An 18,699-nucleotide genomic window follows, 5' to 3' on the forward strand; every position below is an offset into this window, starting at 1 on the left:
GCGGGCGTTAGGTCAAGCCCGTCCCATCCGCGGCTGCTCACTGGTTCACAATGGAACTTTTTCACATGCTCTGCCCTACACAGACAAGAGATGGCGCCGCTTGTCTTTGCAAAGATGGACAGCTGCCATTGCATTGGTGACTCATTTCTATCCAACTGGCTCAAGAGAGCCAGCGTTCTGAACAGCTTACATGCCGCCGCCTGTTCACATAGCCACAGTTGGAAATGGGGAAAAATTTTTTTTTTCAGGGTACACATCTCAAAACACACTCTACACGAGTAAAGTTGGCTTCCCCCGTTGCACGCCGGCGTTAGGTCAAGCCCACCCCATGAGAACAAGCTTAGGATCGTTTAGGATGTGTGTGCTTTGCAGTTCAACCTAAAAACTGTTTCAATCAAGCAGAATGGCAAATGATGCAATGGAGCGCGTTCATTCTTGAGAACGAATTTTGTGACAGAACATAAACAAAACAAAACATTTCAATGTGCAAAAAACTCATCGTGATGCTAATCAGGGAAGCCAGCACGCGTTCGAAATAAGCAAGAAGAAGCACATGATCGAGAAAACAACGATAGTTGATGTTGTGCAGAGAAGCTGGTTTGAGGGAAAACAGCTTGTATGATCAATAAACCCTTGGGCCTGTTTTTATTTTAGACAGCGTGCATTCAACACGCGAAATTAAATAAATCGAGCAGAATGACAATAGCATAGTGGCGCTATGTGGTGAAGCTCAAGACGCACTGACACTCCAACGCTTATCAAACAATGACGTGCGTACTGAAGCTAAAAAGAAAAAGGCAGACTCAACCCAAGCTGAGTATGAAGAAACACAATTGCTCCCATCAGAACATTCTGTTCAAACATAGCCAGTGTACACGACACAGCTCGCAGTCCTGGAAGCACTCTTAGAAATATAAGTCCAAGGCACAACGTCGCACTATGAACGAGTTCACCTCGGAAAAAATGCGCGCTCACCTTCGCAGACGGCATGCCGCAATATCTGAAACATGCGGCGCGTGGACAGCTCACGCGACTTTAGCCAGCCCATGCAGTTTTAGACTTCAACATAAGAAATTAACTAAATCAAGCACAGTGATGCTATGACGTGACTGACGCTTATTAAACAATGCTATGCAGTGAAGCTTCGCACGTACTCAATGTTAAAAACAGACACTCAACCCAACACTGAGTATGAAGAAACACAATTTCAGATTGCTCTCTCCCCGAACATCCCGTGCACCTCCGCGTTCCTTCTCTATACTGGAAGCAGCAATATTAAGATCGTCGCACTATGAACAAGTCCGGCTCATCAAAAAAATTGGCTTACCTCATCAGACCGGTATGACGTACGTAGATTCTTGTAGCGCGACGCGCTACAGCAGGGTAGGGAAACACGGCCGCGTGGACAGCTCACACGATTTCAGCCTGCCCGCGCACACCTCACAACATGCGACGACACACCCAACATGTCGACCACTTACCGTGCCAGCCGCACGGAAAACTTGATAGCCGAAACACAGGCGCGTAAACACCCCTCTGGTTGGGACCATCTCTTTTATATCAGTGCTCGCTCGTTTCCGCAAGGTTGCAAGCCCGAGAAATTGGGTCACCTTGAAGATGAGCCATCTGTTTTATATCAAAACGCACTTCATGGCCAAACTTTGCGACGGACCCTAGCGGAAAAAAATGTTGCGTCAAGGTGATGTAACGAGAAACTGGGTCACCTCGTAAATCATGTTTTCCGAGGCCGCACGTATTAAAACCAGTGATCACACCACGCTATGCGAAGGAAAAAAATATCCCTATGAATCCACCTGCTCATTGCCGAAACAAGCTTTCTCCAACCGAGAACAAAGGGTTCGCTTATGCAGTTTCCAAATGTCCCTCGCAGCTAACGGGCCCGCATCACGGGCACGATTGTGTAAACAAAATCGCACCACCCTCCAAGGGCGCATTTGAGTTCCGTCCGTCGGTCGACTCTGGGTTAAGCGCACAACGAGGAAGATGAGGAAAGTTTTCAGTTCATTCGGCAGTATCTCCTGTTTTTAGGAGGGAAAATTCTGTGTTGTGTGATGGAGACGCTATATAGATATAGGTGATAAGGAGAAGGATTATATAGCACGTACTCATCGACTAAGCGAGTATAGTTTGTGGAGAGCGCCACGCTATTTTAAAGTAATTTTATATCATATCCCAAACGTTCTGCGCGATCAAACGGAAAGAAGAAAACCGTTTCACGCATCACGGTGCGTGCGCGTGCTCAAACAAGTTCTGGCTATTAGTAAAATGTTTCCAGCGCATCAGGCAACAACGTAAACTGTTCTGCGCGATCAAACAAGTCCCGCTCCAACGCGCGTACCATATCATAACTTGTTTCAGCGTGCTCAAACAAGTTCTGGCTTTTGTGGTCGTATGATGGTGCAGATTTGTAAGAAACACTGAAGAGAGTCAAGGGTGATCCTCCGACATGAGAAAAGTGATGAGCAGCGACTTGACAACCGCGAAACTGCGAAGCCTCAGTGTGTCGTGTGAGATGGATCAGTTCGTATGCAAACGCATGCTGGCAGATTTACAATGCCTACACAACTTTTTAAATGGACACGGAGAAGAGAGTGATTTTAGTGACATTTTGAGAGCTATTCCCGTGCGGAGTACTCATAAAATAAGACAGTTTGTGAGATACAAGTTGGAACTGCTGGAGCGATATAGAAACGGAGAACCCATCGACGAGACAATCATAAATGCCGGGTTTTCCATCCCCGTGGTGCGCGACTACTGGAAAAAGAACCACACGAGCTTGGACATTACCGTCATCGAGGGAAATGAACGTGTTGTCTCCACGTTAGAAGACATCCTCGCTAAAGTGTTGTGAATACAGTGTTTAGCAGTGCCGCGGGGTCTCTATGAAGCTTTCATCGGGAATCGATTCACCACCATCGATAGGGTAGACGATGCTGTGGACGAGATCCTACGAGTATACCACGAAATTGAGCTAGAAAAAGGAGATGCGAACCTATTCATGATATCACGCGAAGTCCTAAAGAGATACGGCTACAGAGACATCGCGGGCATAGATATTCTTCAAGCTCTTCATCTGCTGCACGTCTTAGTTTACCCGAGTGAAACAGAAGAAGAAAAGGCGTCTTTGACGAGCAACCGATTGGAGTGCGGAACAAATAAATAAATATTTTGTCAACACAGTTGTCCGTTTGTATGACTGGACAGGAAAAGCACGATATTTCTTGCATTTTTCTAAAGATATAGATTAAAAAGTTGTGCATATACTCACACATACTATACAAGATATATGATTGTGGATTAATTGCTAAAATTTATCGATCCACATTCAGGAGAAGTGGTGACCACCACACATCAGTAAGAGTTTAATCACAATTTGAACAAGTGTTGCGATTTATGATCAGTGTTGTAGAATGTGTAATTTCACAACACGCAAGCTTTAATTCGCTCACTTTGACGAGCACTCTTTCACGATGACAGAGAATTTAATCCAATGGATTGATATTTTCTATATACACTATAACATAATGCGAATTCTTTATGTCGTGGATATTAAAAGTTACGAATATTTTCCGAATGAAATTTACTTAAAACTCGAAGAAAGGGTCACCCGCATCGACGAAGACGTTTCGGCAACACGCCGGGTCGCGTTTCCCCAATGCCGTACCCGAAACCGAACGCGATTCTGCGCCCGACGCGTTAACGCGGTACCGCACGCGTGCGTGTTGCCGAAACGTCTTCGTCGACGCGGGTGACCCTTTCTTCGAGTTTAAGTAAATTTCATTCGGAAAATATTCGTAACTTTTAATATCCACGACATAAAGAATTCGCATTATGTTATAGTGTATATAGAAAATATCAATCCATTGGATTAAATTCTCTGTCATCGTGAAAGAGTGCTCGTCAAAGTGAGCGAATTAAAGCTTGCGTATTGTGAAATTACACATTCTACAACACTGATCATAAATCGCAACACTTGTTCAAATTGTGATTAAACTCTTACTGATGTGTGGTAGTCACCACTTCTCCTGAATGTGGATCGATAAATTTTAGCAATTAATCCACAATCATATATCTTGTATAGTATGTGTGAGTATATGCACAACTTTTTAATCTATATCTTTAGAAAAATGCAAGAAATATCGTGCTTTTCCTGTCCAGTCATACAAACGGACAACTGTGTTGACAAAATATTTATTTATTTGTTCCGCACTCCAATCGGTTGCTCGTCAAAGACGCCTTTTCTTCTTCTGTTTCACTCGGGTAAACTAAGACGTGCAGCAGATGAAGAGCTTGAAGAATATCTATGCCCGCGATGTCTCTGTAGCCGTATCTCTTTAGGACTTCGCGTGATATCATGAATAGGTTCGCATCTCCTTTTTCTAGCTCAATTTCGTGGTATACTCGTAGGATCTCGTCCACAGCATCGTCTACCCTATCGATGGTGGTGAATCGATTCCCGATGAAAGCTTCATAGAGACCCCGCGGCACTGCTAAACACTGTATTCACAACACTTTAGCGAGGATGTCTTCTAACGTGGAGACAACACGTTCATTTCCCTCGATGACGGTAATGTCCAAGCTCGTGTGGTTCTTTTTCCAGTAGTCGCGCACCACGGGGATGGAAAACCCGGCATTTATGATTGTCTCGTCGATGGGTTCTCCGTTTCTATATCGCTCCAGCAGTTCCAACTTGTATCTCACAAACTGTCTTATTTTATGAGTACTCCGCACGGGAATAGCTCTCAAAATGTCACTAAAATCACTCTCTTCTCCGTGTCCATTTAAAAAGTTGTGTAGGCATTGTAAATCTGCCAGCATGCGTTTGCATACGAACTGATCCATCTCACACGACACACTGAGGCTTCGCAGTTTCGCGGTTGTCAAGTCGCTGCTCATCACTTTTCTCATGTCGGAGGATCACCCTTGACTCTCTTCAGTGTTTCTTACAAATCTGCACCATCATACGACCACAAAAGCCAGAACTTGTTTGAGCACGCTGAAACAAGTTATGATATGGTACGCGCGTTGGAGCGGGACTTGTTTGATCGCGCAGAACAGTTTACGTTGTTGCCTGATGCGCTGGAAACATTTTACTAATAGCCAGAACTTGTTTGAGCACGCGCACGCACCGTGATGCGTGAAACGGTTTTCTTCTTTCCGTTTGATCGCGCAGAACGTTTGGGATATGATATAAAATTACTTTAAAATAGCGTGGCGCTCTCCACAAACTATACTCGCTTAGTCGATGAGTACGTGCTATATAATCCTTCTCCTTATCACCTATATCTATATAGCGTCTCCATCACACAACACAGAATTTTCCCTCCTAAAAACAGGAGATACTGCCGAATGAACTGAAAACTTTCCTCATCTTCCTCGTTGTGCGCTTAACCCAGAGTCGACCGACGGACGGAACTCAAATGCGCCCTTGGAGGGTGGTGCGATTTTGTTTACACAATCGTGCCCGTGATGCGGGCCCGTTAGCTGCGAGGGACATTTGGAAACTGCATAAGCGAACCCTTTGTTCTATCGGTTGGAGAAAGCTTGTTTCGGCAATGAGCAGGTGGATTCATAGGGATATTTTTTTCCTTCGCATAGCGTGGTGTGATCACTGGTTTTAATACGTGCGGCCTCGGAAAACATGATTTACGAGGTGACCCAGTTTCTCGTTACATCACCTTGACGCAACATTTTTTTCCGCTAGGGTCCGTCGCAAAGTTTGGCCATGAAGTGCGTTTTGATATAAAACAGATGGCTCATCTTCAAGGTGACCCAATTTCTCGGGCTTGCAACCTTGCGGAAACGAGCGAGCACTGATATAAAAGAGATGGTCCCAACCAGAGGGGTGTTTACGCGCCTGTGTTTCGGCTATCAAGTTTTCCGTGCGGCTGGCACGGTAAGTGGTCGACATGTTGGGTGTGTCGTCGCATGTTGTGAGGTGTGCGCGGGCAGGCTGAAATCGTGTGAGCTGTCCACGCGGCCGTGTTTCCCTACCCTGCTGTAGCGCGTCGCGCTACAAGAATCTACGTACGTCATACCGGTCTGATGAGGTAAGCCAATTTTTTTGATGAGCCGGACTTGTTCATAGTGCGACGATCTTAATATTGCTGCTTCCAGTATAGAGAAGGAACGCGGAGGTGCACGGGATGTTCGGGGAGAGAGCAATCTGAAATTGTGTTTCTTCATACTCAGTGTTGGGTTGAGTGTCTGTTTTTAACATTGAGTACGTGCGAAGCTTCACTGCATAGCATTGTTTAATAAGCGTCAGTCACGTCATAGCATCACTGTGCTTGATTTAGTTAATTTCTTATGTTGAAGTCTAAAACTGCATGGGCTGGCTAAAGTCGCGTGAGCTGTCCACGCGCCGCATGTTTCAGATATTGCGGCATGCCGTCTGCGAAGGTGAGCGCGCATTTTTTCCGAGGTGAACTCGTTCATAGTGCGACGTTGTGCCTTGGACTTATATTTCTAAGAGTGCTTCCAGGACTGCGAGCTGTGTCGTGTACACTGGCTATGTTTGAACAGAATGTTCTGATGGGAGCAATTGTGTTTCTTCATACTCAGCTTGGGTTGAGTCTGCCTTTTTCTTTTTAGCTTCAGTACGCACGTCATTGTTTGATAAGCGTTGGAGTGTCAGTGCGTCTTGAGCTTCACCACATAGCGCCACTATGCTATTGTCATTCTGCTCGATTTATTTAATTTCGCGTGTTGAATGCACGCTGTCTAAAATAAAAACAGGCCCAAGGGTTTATTGATCATACAAGCTGTTTTCCCTCAAACCAGCTTCTCTGCACAACATCAACTATCGTTGTTTTCTCGATCATGTGCTTCTTCTTGCTTATTTCGAACGCGTGCTGGCTTCCCTGATTAGCATCACGATGAGTTTTTTGCACATTGAAATGTTTTGTTTTGTTTATGTTCTGTCACAAAATTCGTTCTCAAGAATGAACGCGCTCCATTGCATCATTTGCCATTCTGCTTGATTGAAACAGTTTTTAGGTTGAACTGCAAAGCACACACATCCTAAACGATCCTAAGCTTGTTCTCATGGGGTGGGCTTGACCTAACGCCCGCGTGCAACCGGGGGAAGCCAACTTTACTCGTGTAGAGTGTGTTTTGAGATGTGTACCCTGAAAAAAAAATTTTTCCCCATTTCCAACTGTGGCTATGTGAACAGGCGGCGGCATGTAAGCTGTTCAGAACGCTGGCTCTCTTGAGCCAGTTGGATAGAAATGAGTCACCAATGCAATGGCAGCTGTCCATCTTTGCAAAGACAAGCGGCGCCATCTCTTGTCTGTGTAGGGCAGAGCATGTGAAAAAGTTCCATTGTGAACCAGTGAGCAGCCGCGGATGGGACGGGCTTGACCTAACGCCCGCGTGCAACCGGGGGAAGCCAACTTTACTCGTGTAGAGTGTGTTTTGAGATGTGTACCCTGGAAATGTTTTTTTTTATTATTTCCAACTGTGGCTATGTGAATAGCGGGAGGCGGCGGCATGTAAGCTGTTCAGAACGCTGGCTCTCTAGAACTATGAGCCAGTTGGATAGAAATGAGTCACCAATGCAATGGCAGCTGTCCATCTTTGCAAAGACAAGCGGCGCCATCTCTTGTCTGTGTAGGGCAGAGCATGTGAAAAAGTTCCATTGTGAACCAGTGAGCAGCTGCGGATGGGACGGGCTTGACCTAACGCCCGCGTGCAACCGGGGGAAGCCAACTTTACTCGTGTAGAGTGTGTTTTGAGATGTGTACCCTGGAAATGTTTTTTTTTTATTTCCAACTGTGGCTATGTGAATAGCGGGAGGCGGCGGCATGTAAGCTGTTCAGAACGCTGGCTCTCTAGAACTATGAGCCAGTTGGATAGAAATGAGTCACCAATGCAATGGCAGCTGTCCATCTTTGCAAAGACAAGCGGCGCCATCTCTTGTCTGTGTAGGGCAGAGCATGTGAAAAAGTTCCATTGTGAACCAGTGAGCAGCCGCGGATGGGACGGGCTTGACCTAACGCCCGCGTGCAACCGGGGGAAGCCAACTTTACTCGTGTAGAGTGTGTTTTGAGATGTGTACCCTGGAAATGTTTTTTTTTATTATTTCCAACTGTGGCTATGTGAATAGCGGGAGGCGGCGGCATGTAAGCTGTTCAGAACGCTGGCTCCCTAGAACTATGAGCCAGTTGGATAGAAATGAGTCACCAATGCAATGGCAGCTGTCCATCTTTGCAAAGACAAGCGGCGCCATCTCTTGTCTGTGTAGGGCAGAGCATGTGAAAAAGTTCCATTGTGAACCAGTGAGCAGCCGCGGATGGGACGGGCTTGACCTAACGCCCGCGTGCAACCGGGGGAAGCCAACTTTACTCGTGTAGAGTGTGTTTTGAGATGTGTACCCTGGAAATGTTTTTTTTTTATTTCCAACTGTGGCTATGTGAATAGCGGGAGGCGGCGGCATGTAAGCTGTTCAGAACGCTGGCTCTCTAGAACTATGAGCCAGTTGGATAGAAATGAGTCACCAATGCAATGGCAGCTGTCCATCTTTGCAAAGACAAGCGGCGCCATCTCTTGTCTGTGTAGGGCAGAGCATGTGAAAAAGTTTCATTGTGAACCAGTGAGCAGCAGTGGAGGCATGGGCCGATAGCAGTTGGAGCCTGTTAGGGAGCCCTAGACATAAGTGACCAATGAGAGGCTTGTAGTCAGATGGGCCAATGAGCACTTGCAGTTAGATGAGCCATATGGTGTCTATCGAGGGAGCTGAGTGACCAATGAGCGCAAGAGATGACCGGGATCTCTCTGATGCAGCTGAACCAACCCACAGCTGCCTGTTGTACCAAATAAAGGTTGAAATCAACGATTGTCGTGTGTCTTGTCTGAAGCTGCTGCATTGTGGTTTAGGAGAGACAGGCTAGCCAATCACTGTTCAGTAGGCTTAACGTGGACCAATCAGGGCCAGACACCGGTAGGCTTTGGTGTGAAGCGACAATCAGTAGGCTTAGCGTGGTTCGGCTTAGAAGTCAGTAGGCTTAGAATGGACCAATCAGCATGAAGTAGGCAGAGCTGGTGAAGAGTTGCGCCATCTGGTGTCAGTGGACTTAGAACGAGGGCCAATTGGTAGCGGCCAATCAGAGCGCTGGTAGAGTGATCAGTAGGCTTAGCGTGGACTGGCTTAGAAGTCAGTAGGCTTAAAATGGACCAATCAACGCGAAGTGGGTGGAGCCATTAAAGAGTTGCGCCACGAAGTAAGTAGCATCAGGGCCAGCCACAGCAGAACCAAGCCGTGCCCTATGACGCAGCTGGACCAATAGCATAATTTCTATTAAATGTGCAGGGAACCTTCTTCGGCGCCGTCAGAGCATGCGCGTTGTGAACCAATGGGTGGAGGCATGCGGTTAGCGCGGGCCAATAGCCGTTGGAGCCTACCAGCCCCCGCTAAAGTTATCTTATGGTAAAAGTTCCACAGTTAAATTTATCTCGTCTAGAGATGAGTGTGAGTGACCAATGAGTGGCTTGCGGTTCAATGGATCAATAGCAGTGACCACTTGCTGTTAGATGGACCAATCGGAGTTGGAGCCTATGAGGGAGCGGTGACCGACTAGAACCAATAAGGAGCTGGGTGAGCGGCCACGTGCAGTCAGATGAACCAATAACAGTTGGAATCTACCGAGGGAGCTGAGTTAGCGTGAGAGATGTCCACATGGAATTATGGACCAATGATCTCCCTGATGCAGCTGAACCTACCCACAGCTGGACCAGGAGGCTGTTGTACCAAATAAAGGTTGAAATCAACAATTGTCGTGTGTGTCCGGGCGCCGGTGAAGGCTAGCCACCCGCTAGCCTGGATAAGTTTGAACATCCGAGATAAAGCCGCAGCGGGGCGTCCGGCGGGCGGCGGCGGCGGCGGCGGCGGCGGCTGGGAGAGTGATCAGTAGGCTTAGAATGGACCAATCAGCGGAGCCGGTTAATTAGCATAAAGGGGTGGAGCTGTGGTCAGCGATACGCGTGCACCAATCAGCGTGTGAAGTGGGGGCAGAGCCGAGTAATTAGCATAAGGGGGGCGGAGCTGCAGTCAACCAATCAATGATCAGTCAAGGCTTAGCACGGGCCGCTCAGTTTGAACTGGGCGGAGCCAAGCCAACTAATTAGCATAAAGGAGCGGATCTACGGTCAGCCATTCAAAGATCAGTTGGGGGCGCGGTGGCCAATCAACGTGAAGTGGGCGGGGCTAATGGCGGCCAATCAGATGGCTTTGGATTTGGCTCGTACTTGGATTACAAGTGGATTGTGTTGGCTTAGAATCGGCCATCTTGGATTAGAAAAAGGATGTCGTTGTACGTAACGGTTATTATACCGTATTAATCAATACTACTGATGTGTGAGTGTTAATCCTGATGCACCCAGGGCCTTCAAAGCTGCGACTCAGACAGGGTTCCCCTCCTACGCGCTCGACGGACTAAGTCCCAGTATTATCGTAATACGCATGCGCGGAGACTGTACGGCTGGTCTGAAGGAGTTCGAAAGGTGAACGGTCATTTTTTCCAGAACTCGAAACGGCTGACAGAATCGACAACTTTATGTTGAGTGAGTAATATACAAATGATACCGTTTTGTATTTTATATCGGGGGGGGGGGATATGTTTATTAAGAAAAAAAAAAGAAAGGAAAGTATAGTAAATCATTTTATATCGCTTTTATATTAAACTATACAACTTGATAAAACTGTCCATTTCGAGTGCCGTTTTGGAAGTGATTTTGTCAAACGCGACCTCTCAGGGTGCAACAGGAGAACAAGGTACGGGGCTCAAACCCCGTTATCTTAAGAAACAAGGGAAAGGGTGCAGGCTAGCTGGTATAGATCCATGAAGAAGACCGAGAGACACGGACACAGAACCTACCTACGTGTGTCGTCTTCTGTGTCCGTGTCTCTCGGTCTTCTTCATGGCCCGTTATCTTACTTTCACATATACATATATTACAAAATCAGCATAGGACATCTTTGTTATATCAAAAGATATTAAGTCCCGGAGTTGATGAAATTTGCCATTTGGCCATTTCGAGTGCCGTTTTGGAAGCGATTTTCCAAATGCGACCTCTCAGGGTGCAACAGGGGAACAAGGTACGGGGTTCAAACCCCGTGATCTTACTTTCACATATACATATTACAAAACTAGCTTAGGATATATTTCATAAAATTTTTATACCAAATGATATTAAGCCCCGAAGTTGACGAAATTAGCCATTTGGCCATTTCGAGTGCCGTTTTGGAAACGGTTTTGTCAAACGCGACCTCTCAAGGTGCACCAGGGGAACAAGGTACGGGGTTCAAACCCCATGATCTTACTTTCTCATATACATATAACAAAATCAGCTTAGGACATCTTTAATATTATTTTATATCAAATGATATTAAGCCCCGAAGGTGACGACATTGGCCACTTGGCCATTTTCAGTGCCGTTTTGGAAGCGATTTTGTCAAACGCGACCTCTCAGGGTGCACCAGAGGAGCAAGGTACGGGGTTCAAACCCCGTGATCTTACTTTCTCACATACATATTACAAAACTAGCTTAGGATATATTTCATAAAATTTTTATACCAAATGATATTAAGCCCCGAAGTTGACGAAATTAGCCATTTGGCCATTTCGAGTGCCGTTTTGGAAACGGTTTTGTCAAACGCGACCTCTCAAGGTGCACCAGGGGAACAAGGTACGGGGTTCAAACCCCATGATCTTACTTTCTCATATACATATAACAAAATCAGCTTAGGACATCTTTAATATTATTTTATATCAAATGATATTAAGCCCCGAAGGTGACGACATTGGCCACTTGGCCATTTTCAGTGCCGTTTTGGAAGCGATTTTGTCAAACGCGACCTCTCAGGGTGCACCAGATGAGCAAGGTACGGGGTTCAAACCCTGTGATCTTACTTTCTCATATACATATAACAAAATCAGCTTAGGACATCTTTAATATTATTTTATATCAAATGATATTAAGCCCCGAAGGTGACGACATTGGCCACTTGGCCATTTTCAGTGCCGTTTTGGAAGCGATTTTGTCAAACGCGACCTCTCAGGGTGCACCAGAGGAGCAAGGTACGGGGTTCAAACCCCGTGATCTTACTTTCTCACATACATACAGCAAAATCAGCTTAGGACATCTTTAATATTACTTTTATATCAAATGATATTAAACCCAGAAGTTGACGATATTGGCCATTTTGCCATTTCGAGTGCCGTTTTGGAAACGGTTTTGTCAAACGCGACCTCTCAAGGTGCACCAGGGGAACAAGGTACGGGGTTCAAACCCCATGATCTTACTTTCTCATATACATATAACAAAATAAGCTTAGGACATCTTTAATATTATTTTATATCAAATGATATTAAGCCCCGAAGGTGACGACATTGGCCACTTGGCCATTTTCAGTGCCGTTTTGGAAGCGATTTTGTCAAACGCGACCTCTCAGGGTGCACCAGATGAGCAAGGTACGGGGTTCAAACCCTGTGATCTTACTTTCTCACATACATATAACAAAATCAGCTTAGGACATCTTTAATATTATTTTTATATCAAATGATATTAAACCCAGAAGTTGACGATATTGGCCATTTTGCCATTTCGAGTGCCGTTTTGGAAACGGTTTTGTCAAACGCGACCTCTCAAGGTGCACCAGGGGAACAAGGTACGGGGTTCAAACCCCATGATCTTACTTTCTCATATACATATAACAAAATCAGCTTAGGACATCTTTAATATTATTTTATATCAAATGATATTAAGCCCCGAAGGTGACGACATTGGCCACTTGGCCATTTTCAGTGCCGTTTTGGAAGCGATTTTGTCAAACGCGACCTCTCAGGGTGCACCAGAGGAGCAAGGTACGAGGTTCAAACCCCGTGATCTTACTTTCTCACATACATATAACAAAATCAGCTTAGGACATCTTTAATATTATTTTTATATCAAATGATATTAAGCCCCGAAGTTGACGACATTGGCCACTTGGCCATTTTCAGTGCCGTTTCGGAAGCGATTGTGTCAAACGCGACCGCTCAGGGTTCACCAGGGGAACAAGGTACGGGGTTCAAACCCCGTGATCTTACTTTCTCATATACATATAACAAAATCAGCTTAGGACATCTTTAATATTATTTTTATATCAAATGATATTAAGCCCCAAAATAGGCTACATTGACCACTTGGCCATTTTCAGTGCCGTCTTGGAGGCGATTTTGTCAAACGCGACCCCTCAGGGTGCAACAGGGGAACAAGGTACGGGGTTCAAACCCCGTGATCTTACTTTCACATATACATATTACAAAATTAGCTTATGACATCTTTAATAATATTTTTATATCGAATTATATATTAAGCCACGAAGTTGATGAAATTGACCATTTGGCCATTTCGAGTGCCATTTTGGAAGCGATTTTGTAAAACGCGACCTCTCAGGGTGCAGGGTAGTGCACGATTAAAGGGGCTTCGAACGTTTTAAAGGGCTCGATCTGCTGCCGAACGTTGCGGTAGCCTCTGTTACAATGCCAGTACAAGCCGTTCACAGTATCTTGTTGGCACCATGATACAAGTCATTTGAGTAATTGTAAAGGGCCCTGTTGCCGCCCTTTCCAAATTTTGCGGTGGTTTCCGATGCAATCACAGGAGAGGGCATAACATAAGCCGTCGCCTCTTTATATGTGTGTAAAATGTCTGGCACCATGATTGAAGGGGTTTTTGTCTGTTTTAAAGGGCTCTGCTGGAACCTTTTATGGAGTTTGCGGCCGCGTCCGTTATAATTCCAGTAGAATGGCAATAGCATAACCGCTGCGAATACGTATATGACTTTCGAACTATGATACAAGGGGTGTCGACCGTTTTAAAGGCCTGGGCTCCCGCATTTTTCGTATTTTGCGGTAGCTTCTGTTACAATCCCAGTAGAAGGGCATAGCACCAGCCATTGATGATATGTCATTGGCAGCATGATACAAGGGGTCTCGCCCGTTTTGAAGGGCTATGCTGCATCCTTTTCCGATATTTGCGGTCGCCTGTGTTATGATCTTGGTAGAATGCCATAGTATAAGTTGTTTATAATAAGTCTTTGGCAGCATGACACAAGAAATTTTGCTCGTTTAAGAGGGCTCAGCTGCCACGTTTTCCGAATTTGGCGATCGCCTGTGTTATAATTCCAGCAGAATAGCATTGCACAAGCCACTGATAACTTTCTTTCTTTCGCTTCATGATACAGGAAGTGTCGCCAGTTTTAAAAGGCCTTGCTGCCGCCGTATCCGAATTTTGCGGTTCCCTCTTGCGCAATCCCGGTATAAAAAGGCATAGCGTAAGCCGTGATGAATATGGCTTTGGTACCATGATACAAGGGGTTTCGTTACTTTTTAAAGGACTCTGCCGCTGCATTTTCCGAATTTTGTGGTCGCTTCTGTTGCAATCCCAGTAGAAGAGCATCATAAGCCGTTGATAATATCTGTTTGGAACCATGATTAAAGAGGTTTTGCCCGTTCTAAAGGGCTCTGCTGCGGTCTTTTACGGATTTTGCGGTCGCCTCCGTTACAATCCCAGAGGGAAGGGTAATAGCACAAGCCGTCTCGAATATGCCTTTGGCACCATGATACAAAGGGTCTCGCCCGTTTTAAAGGCTCTGCCGGCGCCTTTTTCAAATTTTGCGGTCACCACTGTTAAAATCCCAGCACAACAACAAACAAACATATTCTGATGATGAAGTGGGGAGGTTTTCCACTCTAGGAGTAGAACGCTACCCCATAGCTAGGGGTTCTAATATGAGTGGTGACAATGATGAGTGATGACGATGAGAGATGGCGGGAATGATCGGAGCGGCGATGGTGATGCTAACGTGATCGTGATGGTGGGAATGTCCGAGAGCGCTGCTAGGGTCATAATGAGTCCTTTAGGCCTGTCGCCTCAAAAAAGCCAACCCAGCACAACGGCCTTATATAAGTCGTTGATAATGGCTTCGCTATGCAGAATACACCAGTGACTCTTTGTGGTGTATTCCTTGGATGCCCCTGCCACCATCGTGGTTGCTGAAAGGTGACTTTTTACTTTTCTCAAAGAAATTGGCGAGTGATGCAATGTTTCAGAAGGAGACTGTGGGTCATTTCTTGCAGGAAGACGTGTAAGCGAATCATGGATTTCTCTATGCGTGCTGCACTTTGAGAACAATTGGTTGATTACCATGAACAGTGAAATTCAAACGGTTTCGTAACGGATATGTATTTTCGTCTATGGTGTCTTTTCCTCAGACTTTAGCACCAGTGCTCGTAGGTGTCTGTTGCCGTGTAAATGTTCGGTATGCCGACGATTTGCCGTGCAAGTTCACTTTTGTGCCCCGTATCTTGGCAAGTTTTTTTCCTTGTCATATCGTCGCGGCTCTCTCATGCTGAACTCAAACGGCAGGTATCAGCTTTTAGTCCTTTGCGCAACTCGTATCAGCACCGAAGAGCAACGACAATTTTTTCTTTGTCATTGTTGTTGCAGCTGGCACTATCATCAATGCACATAGAGGCCAAGATGCGGTACCCGGCGTGGTAAGATGTCTGCGTGATTTCGAGTGGAGCGAACCATGTAGGGGGTATATCTTGGTGGATACATATCTATGGGTATATGCATTGGTGGCCAAGCTGTATCAGGAAACCTCATGAATTACAAGGGGGTGGTTGGAAAAATTCAGGGGGAGTATACACCTCCGTGTGTGTGGGGGGGGGGGGGGGGGGAATGAAACCCTTGGAAAGGACCGCAATTATAGAAGTACCTTAGCGTAAACAGCTGAGCGGTATAGTTATTAGGCATTCGCCCCCATATACAATTCATCAATGAAAAACTTCACTTGACGCACCAACAGATGCAAATGAGCTTCTTTTCCAAACGAGACACTGAAAATTTAAAAGGCGTTTCAAGTTCTTCGTACATAGTTCTTCACGAACGATTATCCCAACGTTCAGGAGCACTGAAATTGTCGGTTTACACACTGTATTGTTGATTTTGCTTGCATTTTCAACGTGAAAAAGAAAAAAAATCGGGGAAAGAGAAACAATTAAAGATTTTCACACAATGACCCTCTACATAACTACTCTATCTCTTTTTTTTTCCTTCGTTTTTGCTCTGCACCTCTCTGTGCTCCGTATACGGACGCCGCACAAACACATAGATTGTTCCCTGCGTCGTAGTGAATGTCACGGGATCAAGTATTGAGCACTCCCATCATGAACTTACCGAAACCCGTGGTCCTGAGGCTCGTCCTGTTTCGCTAACGCAGCTGCCGCAAGTACATCGCCAGCGACTTGCAGAGGAAGCGGATCAGTCGAATATGGCTCGTCATCAAACATGTATTCGTCACCGGAGCTATTACCAAAGGCATTTGAACAGCACGATTCGCCACTTTCGCATTCCGAGTCCGACACCTTCGTATCGACCTTCGCCTCCCTGACCTTGCTCATGCAAGTTGCAAGCCGCACGGACGCCTCTGGCTCGCCGCGTCCTTATTAGTCAGATTCCTTGTGACGTTGCTAAAGATTCTCAGCAGGGAGTTCCGCTTGACGCCCACATCCGTCGTCTGCTCTAGCGCCACTTACAGACGAATTACGCAAGAAGTATTCCGTCGACTCGCGATGGGAGTCATGGTCAGTGAAGGAAGGGGAATAGCATTTCACTGTCGTTTCGGAATTGATCTGTGGTCGATGGGACTGTCCCTCTAACTTAACGACAACATGTGTTTCAATGCAGCCCGAATGTAAACCATGTGATCCGTCTTTTCAAAGAAGTTTCCCACTGCTACAGCAGGATCAGACTGTACCACCTTGCCAAAAAATATACAGAGAAGGTGACAGCCAGGCCTCACCTGCAAAAGAAATTGTCAAGGTTGATCGTATTCAGCAACCAGTAATGCACTCTGCTCACTTACCTGGTGGACTGCTTCAAACTTGCATTTGCAACTGGACTTGTGATACTTTGGTGTTGGAGCTTTCACCGCAAGACCTTGCTACTTAGCCTTTTTATGACATATTCACTCTACCCCCAGTCATTTTGAACTGTATTTACCGCCATTTACCTTTCTACACTCCTAAAAATGAACTTCACCGCATAGCACGCTCCTAGCTAACCAACATCTCGAATGATATCGTGATCTGCCCTGATTTGTTGAAAACGGGAGGCGTACGCCTTTTTTGTGACACTTATGCTGTTCATAATTGTCGCAAAAAAGGCGTACGCCTCCTGTTTTCAACGAATCAGATCAGATAACGATATCATTCGAGATGATGGTTGGCTAGGAGCGTGCTATGACGTGAATTTCATTTTTAAGAGTGTAGTGCACATTTTTCTAGTCGATATGTTTTTACCGTCATATACCCTTTATATCACATACTTAATCTCATTCTAGTCCTTTGGAAGTGTTTTACTGCTGCTCGGCCTTTCGTGTCATACGTAGTCATATCTAATCTTCCTGTGCAAAGCATAATGTTTACGCCCAACCATTCATAGGCATATTAAGGTGGTTTCGTGAACAAACGCACCAAACATTTCTTAATGCCAATTCTCAATTCTGATAATACTGCTCCCTAGCATTCCAGACCCCCGAGCAGAAAGGAAATGGGAGAAACACGAGAGGCAACACGCGCACACGCTGACAGACCACAAAAGAAACGTAACACAGCAAATGCAACACCACACAAAACCAGCAACTCACATAATAGAAGTTCAAAGTACAAAATTGGAAGGACACGCGCTCACACGAGTACAAAATAGACAGGAAATAACATGTACGTGACAGGATTTCACACAAAAACGTAAGGAACCCAATCACGAGGGATTTCTGGAGCGAGTCGTGGCGAAATTTTAGCGAAGTAGCAAGGGAAGCGCTCACAGACAGCAAAATATGTCACAGCTTACATGTGTTCCTATGGGCTGTAATCGCTGATTTGAGCATCGAAATATGGCGGCCGGTTGGCGTAGCCTTTCCCGCGATACGCTCACCCATCCGCCATCCAGCCTTCCATAAATAGCATGGAGGAAGGAAACACGAGGAGCGGCTCTTCGCTCCAGGCTAGCGTAGCCACATTCCCAGAAATCCGGGACACGGTTTCTTAAAGTTGGCTTGACCGGCGTACTCGTTGCCCTCCATTGAAGCAATGCATTCCACCTGTTTTTGTTAGAATATCTGTGGACGGTGAGCTTTAGAAAGAAAAGCCTACACATGGGTGTTGCTGTGAGAGGCCCATCGATGGTGTACTAGTGGAATGGAAGCGCAAGAGCGTCGCAGTTTTGTTCCTGAAGGACTTATTTGCGCCGTGTTGGCTTCATGGCAGAATGCACTGGTGTGCTATTTTGTTGTACTTGGCTAAAGCAGTGGGTTCTCCAGAAAATGCGTATGTAGGACATGAAAGTTGAATTTGTCTTGTACGCTTTGCAACTTTGTGCGCTGTTGTGGGACGCTGCAATTTTGTTCCCACGACAAAAGAAGTATTGACAATTGGGTGTGGCCTGCGAAGCGTCTGTACCTTCATTCCTGCAGGGAATAGGTACGGGCAGCGTTGGCTCAGTGGTAAAGATGTTGGTCACTGCTTTTAGGGGCCGTGGTTCGATCCGCGGTGTGCTCGGTTTTGTTTTCTTTTCTTTTTTTTTCTTTTTTGTAGAGGTAGTTAAACAGAGGTAGGTATGAGAGTA

At 45.8% G+C, this 18,699-nt stretch overlaps 1 protein-coding gene across 1 annotated transcript in view; it reads right to left on the bottom strand.

Annotated features, from left to right (window-relative positions):
* The window catches only part of LOC135398620 (calpain-A-like), a 58,037-nt gene extending 41,562 nt beyond the window's left edge, over positions 1-16,475 (bottom strand). The window contains exon 1 of the mRNA XM_064630006.1: positions 16,252-16,475. Within this exon, the coding sequence (XP_064486076.1) occupies positions 16,252-16,475 (224 nt within the window). The remainder of the gene's footprint in view (positions 1-16,251) is intronic.
* Positions 16,476-18,699: the final 2,224 nt, after the last annotated feature.

The sequence above is a fragment of the Ornithodoros turicata genome, chromosome 6 (assembly GCF_037126465.1).
Source record: "Ornithodoros turicata isolate Travis chromosome 6, ASM3712646v1, whole genome shotgun sequence".
NCBI classification, from domain to species: domain Eukaryota; kingdom Metazoa; phylum Arthropoda; class Arachnida; order Ixodida; family Argasidae; genus Ornithodoros; species Ornithodoros turicata.